At 53.6% G+C, this 9,094-nt stretch overlaps 1 protein-coding gene across 1 annotated transcript; it reads right to left on the bottom strand.

Annotated features, from left to right (window-relative positions):
• On the bottom strand, window positions 1-3,560 carry IRX5 (iroquois homeobox 5). The gene is made up of 3 exons (XM_005591937.4): window positions 2,984-3,560; window positions 1,524-1,929; window positions 1-1,350 (listed from the first exon to the last, which is right to left on the bottom strand). Exons 1-3 carry the CDS (start codon window positions 3,230-3,232, stop codon window positions 554-556), a joined length of 1,452 nt encoding a protein of 483 aa, XP_005591994.1. The 5' UTR covers window positions 3,233-3,560; the 3' UTR covers window positions 1-553.
• Window positions 3,561-9,094: the final 5,534 nt, after the last annotated feature.

Genomic DNA, 9,094 nt, shown 5'->3' with positions numbered 1-9,094 from the left:
TTATGTTAAAATCTCTTTTAATTAAATATTTTGCATTTTACAAAGGCGCCTGCAGTTTCTTTCACTTTTTAAATCTAAGAGTATAACCTGTTTCCTTTCTGTAATAATACTTTAGCTCATACCCAGCAGAATCAATAGGTGTAAAAAATTAAATTAAACTTGTATTTTTAAACTATGAAACAGTTTTGGGGAAACACAAATGTATATATTTATATTACAAAAAAAAACATTAAATGCCTGTACAGGTGTCTTGATTTCATAATTTACTTCAAAGATAATGAATTATCAATTTAAATACAAAAATGCTACATTAAATATACAGAATAAGATTTAATACAAATCCTTTTTTAATTTTTCTTTTCGGTTGGTTAAGACTTTTGTGTGTGTGTGTGGAGATGTTTACATTTTTATGCCATCCATCTCCATAAACTATAAACTTTTGAATAGGAGGGGTAGTTTATTTTTTTTCTCTCTCTTTCTCAGTGATGGAAAAATAACTGCCAAGGCCATGTTTTTAATAAATTAGAAAAGTCCGGGACCGACGCAGCCCGCGTTAAATGTCGGACATACCTTTCTTCAATTCATAGGGAGAGTCTTTGCACAGGTCTAGCTGAGACTGGCTCCGCAACATTTTCGGGTCTTTAGCCAAAGCGTCCGCTCGGTTCAACACGGTCTGGTTTAATCCATTGAAATGAGACCCCGGACCGGTTGTGGGCCCTGGCCCGGGCCCTGGGTGGCCATGAAGGTGTCCGAAGGAGCCATAGTTCGTGTAGCCGGGATAGAAGGGCGCGGTGTAGTAGAGAGGCCGGGACAGCACCGTCCCGCCTGGAAAAGGACACTGCGCCGAGGGCGAGCGCGATGGCGCCGGGGTCGGCGACGCACGGCTGCCTCCTAGGGCTTGCCCAGCTATGGGCCCGGGACACGGTGGGCATGGAGAGCCCTCGCTCCCGCCACCCCCGTCCTTGACCTTGTCCGAGGATGTGGCGATCTCTGCCAGAGACCACAATTTGGGCTTGGCGAGCACCGCCGGAGGCGGCGGCGGAGGCGGCGAATGGATAACCGAGGGCCCGCCGGGACCCGGGGGCAGCTCTCCCGCGGCTGGATGCGGGCCCGGCGCCGGCGCGCCCGCGGGGTAGTGAGGGGCCGGGTCCTCCGCCAGCCGCGCCGCCGCTGGCCCAGCCGGGGAGGGCCCGCCGGTGCGGGGGGCGCCCTGCAACGCGTCGAGGCGGCCCTCCGAGGGCGGCTCCTTAAAATCCGAGTCGCTGAGGCTGCCCTCGGTCTCCTTGCTGGCAGGGGTGGGTGGTCCCTGAAGCCGTTCGCAGCCCGAAGCCGCCTTCTGCTCAGCTCCTCCTGCGGGTGAAACCCAGGCTGTCAGAGGCGCAGTGGCCGCGCGGCGGGACTCGGTTCCCGCCCGCAAAGGTAGAGACCCCTGCTCCCAACCTCCAGGCCCCGTGCGCGCCCCCTCTAGGTCTCTCTTTTCCTTTTTACTCCCGCCCAACACGCCCGTTCCCGTGTCCACCAACCTGCTTCGGGGCCTTCGGGGTCGCCCTTGTCCTCGGGCTTCTGGGGCTCGTCCTCGTCGTTCTTCTCCAGGTCAATGTTCTCCTCCTCTTCTTCGTCCTCGCTGCGGTTCCGCGGCGTCCACGTCATTTTGTTCTCTTTCTTGAGGCGCCGGCGCGCGTTGGCGAACCAGGTGGACACCTGGGTGAGGGTCATCTTGGTGATGATGGCCAGCATGATCTTCTCGCCCTTGGTGGGGTAGGGGTTCTTGCGATGCTCGTTGAGCCAGGCCTTGAGCGTAGCCGTGGCGTCCCTTGTGGCGTTCTTCCGGTACGCTGGATCCCCGTAAGGGTACGAGCCCAGGGGCGCCGCGTAGGGATGGTACCCCAAGGAGCCCGCCATACCGGGTGTGTGGTCGTAGGGAGAGCCCTGCGGTGGAGACGCAGAGAGGTGAGTGTGGGCCTTGGTCTCCACTGCCATCGGAACGACCGAAGCACCCTTTTCCCTGCGCTCCCCGGGGTCTGTGGGTGGACGAGGCCCGCACTCCAGCTTCCTCTGGGGCAAGGCTGGCGGGGTTCAGACCTAGGAGCAACTCCTCCCCCTCCTCAGAAGGCAGCGGGGACCTTAATTCCTGGGTCAGGTCCTTCTGGGGCCCCTGAAGCTGTCCCGGCCTCGGTGCCTCCCATAGGCCCCCATCTGCCCCGGCACGTCCGTACCCCGTGAGCAGATCTGGCCAGGGCAGCCCGGCCTCCATCCAGATAGAGGCCTGGGCAACTGAGGCGACTCCGCGGTCCGCGCGGGAGCGGCCGCACGTTGGGCGCAAGGGGGGAAAACAAGGGAAGTAAAGGCTCTTGCTCTTTTTTTTTTTTTCCAACACGCTAACAAATGCAAACAAAAAGCTGAGCCATGCCCAGGCACTCCCACCCTCCAAAATACTACCCCAGACCGAAGTTACAACCCGGCCGAAAAATCCCGGATGCACCGCAGCTCGACCGACTTTTCTGAAATTTAATACCCGCAAATCGGATTGCGAAGATAGGATTACGGATTTGCAACATTTTGGAGGACTAATTAAAGGCTAGGCCAAACACATTTACATTGACTTAGCACGCTTCTGCTCAAATTTCGTGTCTATTTCTTTTGAACTACTTTTCCAAAATGGCAAAACCAAAAATATAAAATTTGCAGGGCAGCCCGGAGCTTACGTTTACACCAAATGCTGCTCTTTAATTGCAGCTACCTCTCCCCACAGAACCCCTTCCCGCAAGCTCAGCGATCCGAGCAAGACGCGGCTCTCTTTTCTGAGCAACTCTTGAGTCCGAGGCCTGGGCGAAGCCGGGGGAGACAATCGCCCAAGTTTGAAGGGGTCGCGAAGCTTGGCGGGGGAGGTCGGTGTTGGCGCCTAGGCCCGTGTCCCCCTCCGCCCCCGTCCTCCCGCCAGGCCCCTGCTGCCCCTCGCCAGCCGCGGATCCCGCTCACTTACCACGTACGAGGAGAAGGCAGCGGCGGCTGCGGCCGCGGGGTCGGCGCCGTACTGGAGGTGCGAGTTGTAGCCCGGCGAGGGCGCCGTGAAGGCAGTCGAGCCAGCGTAGGGCGAGAACGCGGAGCCCGAAGAAGAGCGGCCGAGCTCATCCGTGCGGGGCCCCGAAATGACGCTGGTGCTGTACGCCGGGCACGAGTAGAGCGCCAGCGAGGCGGACGGCTGGTACAAGTAGCCCTGCGGATAGGACATGGCCACACACGGGCATGGGGCGCGCCGCGCCGCGGCCGCCAACGAGCCGGGCGGCGCCCTGCGAGGGCGAGCGGGCGGGCACCTGGCCTCTGGCTGCCCTGGGCCGCCGCTCTTCTGGCCCCGGCTCCGGGGCTCCGGCCCGCGGCGCCTCCTGGTTGGCTTCCCGCGCGCCTCCGGCTGCGACCGCCGCGCCCGCTCCTCTGCGCGCCTCGCTCGCCCCAGCTGGGCTTTTTTCCCCTCCCCTCCCTTGCTGCTTTCTCTTTTTTCCCCTCGCTCTTTGCACCGGGGGGCTCTGCTTTTGGCTTTGCAAAGGTCCTGCCAAGATGCTAAGTTGGAAATTGAGGATTCTGACGCCTTGTGCGCGCCCGAAGCTCCTCCTTCCCGGGGTGTAGTCGGTGGGAGGACTGGCAGGAGCTTCTGGGCGGCCGCAGCCAACCCGGCCGCCAGGCGCGCCTCGCCCTCTCCCTCTTCCTCCCCGGCTCCCTCTCCCGCTCGCTGGCGTTCCTCTCGCCCCTCCCTAGCGCCCGCCTCCCCTCCGCGGCCCCCCTCTCACCCCTCCTCTTTGCCTCCCCTTTTCCCCTCCCCGGTCTCTCCCTCTCTCTCGCTTTCTCTCAGACTCTCGAGCGCCGGCCCCAGGATGACAATCACATCCCAGGAGCGCCGATCTCTTCCAACTTTCCTCTTCTGCTAACTTGGGGCGGAGTGGCAGTCCCGCCGCACGGCCGGCCCTGCAGCGGGTCCCGCCGCCCCGAAGCACAAAGGGAACAAGGCCGCGGACTGTGCGTCGGCGAACGCTCTGCGCTCTCCTAGCCACAGTAGATTGCGGACTTAGCGGATTTCTTGTTCTCCGGCAGGCTGGGCTCCGAGGCCGTTCGTTGCCCACCGCTCTCTGGCGTCTTCCCCAAGCCAGGGAGGCCGAGAGCCAGCTGGAGATCCCGAATGAAAGTCTCTGGGAGAGCCGATGGATGGCCCGCGCCCAGGGCGCAGGAAGTCCGGGATGACTGCCCCTCTGCGCCGGCAGCAGCAGGTGGGCGAGAGACAGGCCTCAGACGTCTGCACGTCTCCGGCTAGCCTTCCTTCTACCGACACGCCGCCGGACGGCGAGGGAAAAAGACACTGGTTCCTGGAATTACCGGGGTAGCCTTTTTCTAGAGTATGGGTGGTGGGCAAGAACTGCCAGAGAATCAGCTACACCCGAGGAGGTCTCGGGACCGTCCCCAGCTCCACTCCCACGCCTCTCCGCCTCTTTCTCCCGGCTTTCCAATCGCACGCAGCTCGCACCGCCAAGTCGGTGGTGGTGGAGGGAGCAGGTCCCCTTCCCTTTTGTTCAACTAAGTCGCCTTCCCCTTCGCACGCACTCTCGCACCCGCCCACGCTCCACTGCAAACACTGGGCAGAGCAGTGCCCAACCCAACCACTGTTTGTTCAGCGAGGCGCTGGCGAGGCAAACACACACAACTGAGTCAGAGGCAGAGCCCTTGCCCACGACGGCCACACAGTTAGAATACAAAACAGACCCTCTCCTCTCCTCTCCACCTCCCGCCGCCACAAGCCACGGAAGCACTCGAACTCTGGGACAGACAGGGGCGCTGGTGAACCAGGACAGAGGATGGCACAGGTTTGGGCACGCCGCGGAAGCTCGGGATTTCGGAAACTTCGCATAATGGGGCCACACGCAAGCCCAAGCATAACTATATACAAAGTTTCTCGCATTGACTTTGACGGGCGAGACGTACTTTATTTCGCGAGCTCACACTAACCCACCCGCCGCACCGGCACCCGCTCGGCAGTGCGCCCTCGTGCACGCGCCTTGGCTCCTCCCCTCCGTCCGCTCCCCTCCCCCAGACACCGCCCACCAAGAGGACTGACCGGTTCAGACTACATTCTCCGAGAACCCCTGGGTCCGCCCAGCCCAGTGCCTGACACCTCCTTCACCTATGATTGGGCCCTGGCCTCTCTGGGCTCCGCCCCCTGGTGACGTAAGCCCGCTTTCCTCCTAGTCTCGGCGCCAAAGGGGCGGGGTGAGGCGGGGCCTCGATCGCGCTATTGTCATGGAGACGGGAAGCTGGCGGCAGCGGCAGCGGGGACAGCTGGGCCGAGGTGGCTTCCAGCCGGCCAATGCCTAAGCGAGGCGGAACGCCCCGGGCGGCCCGAGCCTGGGGCAGCGCGGAGCCGACCAGTGGTGGCCTCGCCGGCGGCCTCTTCCCGGGCTCGCGGTGGGCCTGAGTCTTAGCCGGGAGCTCCCGGGAGCAACGTCCCCGCCCTGCTCCCCTCGCTCCCGCCTCTTGCGGCCCCACGGCCCCTCAGCGCCCGCCCCCGGCTCCGCCCGCCGCAGCGGCAGCCCCTGGCGCTAACGGTCGGTAACGGCCCGCGCGCGCCGCCCGCCGGGGGCTCGCGCCAGCCACGAGGGAGCGTCCGCGGCCCGCGCGCCCGCGCGGCGGAGGAGAGGTGAGCCCCCGCCCCGGCCAGGCCCCCTGGCCGTGCAGTCCGCCCCTCGAGCCGCGTCCCCTGGTGGACCGGACGGACGCGGCGGTGCCCCGCGCGCGACCAGACGTCCCGTGGGCAAGGGCCTGGGCCTCGGGCCGCGTAGGCGCCGAACGAACCTCTCTGGGTGTCGGCGTTCCGCGGGGGGCGCGCGTGGGCGTGGCCCCTCAGTCCACGCGTGGCCCCTAAGTCGCCGCGGCTCTCGTCCGGGACGCGGCTTTCCGGAGTAGAGCCCTGGAGGTTTGTGCCACCGAGAACCCGAGTCTGTGACACAGACATCCTCATTACATCATCCTGCCACTCCGGCCGTCCCGCTCTTTCTCCCCCCATCCCCGCCCCGTGGCTTGTTTGTTAGTTGGTTTTTTCATTTTTTTAACCCCATTTTCTTGTACTGTCTTATTTTTGGTGTCAAGGACTGGAGAGACTCCTGCAAGATATTGAGGCATTTAGAATGTATGGTTCTGTTGCCGTGGTTGTCACCTCCGCTCTATGTCAAATTTAAGACTCATTTCTTAAGGATGTCTCTATTTTCTGCTTTATTTGCACATTGATGGCTCTGCTGCTCAGCTGGCCACGGCCACCCGGCGTCTGAGATAGAATTGTCTTAATATGAGAAAGGGAAGGGCGGATCATGATTAGCAGGCAGACTGCATGCAGGTAGCGTCTGGCGGGTTTTCTCCGTTTTTATATGAAAGCGTTCATTTTTTTTGCTGGTAAACACGAGCTTTTAACTTTTTGTCTGGATAGTCGAGACCATTTGTTTCGCTGTTCCCTCCTTCTTACTTCCTATTTATCGGCTTTTCCGTTTGGAAAGCTGCATACTTGGTAGCGGTAGTTTAATTGGTGCCTTGACTCTGAAGCTTTCTCTTCCAGCAGAGGTGGGATCTGTATCCCTCCCATCCCAGGTTACCAAGAAGACTTTTTCTCCCCTTGCTTTCTGTTGCATTTGTATCTTTCCAAACATTTAAACTTACACTAGGGATAAGTTTGCTCGGGTTGTTTTTAACGTAGGACTATTAAATATTCTCATTTTAAAACTTCCTAAAGGTTTATTGGTTTGTCATGTCTGCACGGATCCAGTTTCGCATAACTCTTAAAATTTAAAGCTTTAAAGTAGGATTCGCAGTTGTATTGCCAAGACATGGCCCTAGAGCTTGTTCTTCAAGTTTTGGCTGTACAGTTGTCATTGTTTCAGTCAAGTGCAAAAGAGGTTATTCCTGTTTATTTAGTGTAATAGCTATTTACAGTTAAAACTTTAAAGACTCATAAAAGTAGGTCTGCTGTATTTTAAAGATCTCATCATTCTTGTGGGAGAGACACAACACCAACACTAGGAAAGGCAACAGATTGCTTCTGTCATATCGCTTTGCTGTTTTGGAGTGTACTTAAAGGATTATGATTGATAAGGCTGTCTTGCCAGAGAATGTTGACACAGGTGTGCATCGTTATCTTAATTAAGATCCTGAGAAAATGTTGTCTATAAATGGTGACATAAGAAGGGCGGCATATTTTTGTACAGTTTTGCTTTTGGAGAATTTAATTGCACTTGAAACCTGTCTTTGAGCTTCCAGATTTTGTGAGCACTTTGGCAACAGAAGTTTTAGAGAGAAATGATAGTTTAATGTTAAGTGTTCTGGCATGGACTAATACTACTTGTGGCTCTTTGGTAATGCCTGTGTCGGTTTCTTTGTGCTCTATCTTTGTGGAATAATGGTTTCTAATTTTGAAAGAAAAGCATAAAATAGAGCAGTATTTTATTAAGCAAACACTTTATTAGTGTTCAGAATAAATCTGTAGAGGAAGGCATGCTTAATGTGCAGGAGCAGGAATGTAATAAGAGGTAAATATATGAGAAATTTGTGCCATTTCGTTTTTTTGGAAAAGAAGCAGTCTCCTGGGGTGCCTTAATGATCTGAAACAATTTCTTTTTCATATCAAGTACTTAGCTACAATGTTTATGGAATGCCTTGTTTTTATTTCTAAAAATAGAAGAAAACTGTTTTATTTCTTCCAAAATATTGTTCTGTGCATTTGAATTGATGAGTAAGTGAAGATAGTGCATTTAGTCTCTTACTCGTTTAAGGATCTGAGTCATAACCTGGGTGACCACTAAAACAATATTACTGTTATTCACTCCAAATCTTGGAATGCAAAAACACTGGCAAGATGGATGCTGTTGATTATATTACCCTTGGCTTACCCAGCACCTAATACCTTTTAACATAAGTATTGCATTAAGATTTTCCCCTCTCTTTGTAGCTCATGATTTCCTGGAAGCTGGCTATCAGTGTGTATGTAAGAAGTGTGTATGTTTTTCTTTAATATTAAAACTCACTGTAGAAAGAGGAAATGAAAGTGGAGGAGACCATAGGCATATGATCGGAAAAGCCAGGTGTAGTCACAGCTCATTCTTGACTCCAAGGATAATTAGCTGGTTAGAATTACATAGTAAACTAAAAGAAAGACTTATGTAGATTTGTTTGCTAAAACTAAAACAAGACCATTAATTTTGAGATAATTGCTTTATTTATCTCCCATAGCACCCCCAATCAAAAAATTTTTTCCCCTCTGGCAGCTATGATGAGCATTCTTATGGTGTTATCCATGTGTTATTTTCAAATTTGATATATTGCATTAAAAGAGATGAAATAGGAATATGAACTAATTGTCCATTTTAACGAATAACTCAATAATTATTACTATATGTGTACATTCTAGAAATCTTAGGAAAAAATGTTCTTTAGTTGATAACAGGAAAGTAAATTAAATCATGTAATCCTGAGTGAATTAAATATGCTCTTCACAATAGATTATGAACATAGCATCATACTTTGGAATAATGTTTTAACTTTGGGATAGTACAGCCTGTTTTGAGTGGTAGTATCTCATTATCTTTGTGTATTTCTCTTCAATATCTCTTTTGTGTTGACTCCTGTATTTTAACATCTTTTTGGTATATTTGTTAGCTGTTTATAGGGAATAATTTTTCTTAATAGAATAGCAGCTGGTGCAACTCTAAGAACATGTCAAATCTAGGAATTCTTTTTTCCTTTTTCAATAATGACTGGTTTGCTTTCATAGCACTACTCCGAAGTGTGATGCTGAAGACTTATTTCTGCATAAATCTGCAGTGTTTTTATAGCTGTAGTATACCTAAACACCAATTTAGCTTAGCAAATTAACTTAGATGCTTCAAAATTGAAAACCAGTATATTCTAATGTACTTTGAGTTTAAGTCTTTATTAGTAAGCATGCACTTAACATTTGTTCGGGAGAAGAGAATGTAATTTTCTCCTGCAGTTGTCATTTCCGTAATCCGTTTTTCTAGTCTTTTCTCAGGCTAATGATATTCTACACCTTGATACAGCTTTTATTTGT

The sequence above is a fragment of the Macaca fascicularis genome, chromosome 20, assembly GCF_037993035.2.
Source record: "Macaca fascicularis isolate 582-1 chromosome 20, T2T-MFA8v1.1".
Taxonomy (NCBI): Eukaryota; Metazoa; Chordata; class Mammalia; order Primates; family Cercopithecidae; genus Macaca; species Macaca fascicularis.
This window is presented reverse-complemented; position numbering and strand designations above follow the sequence as displayed.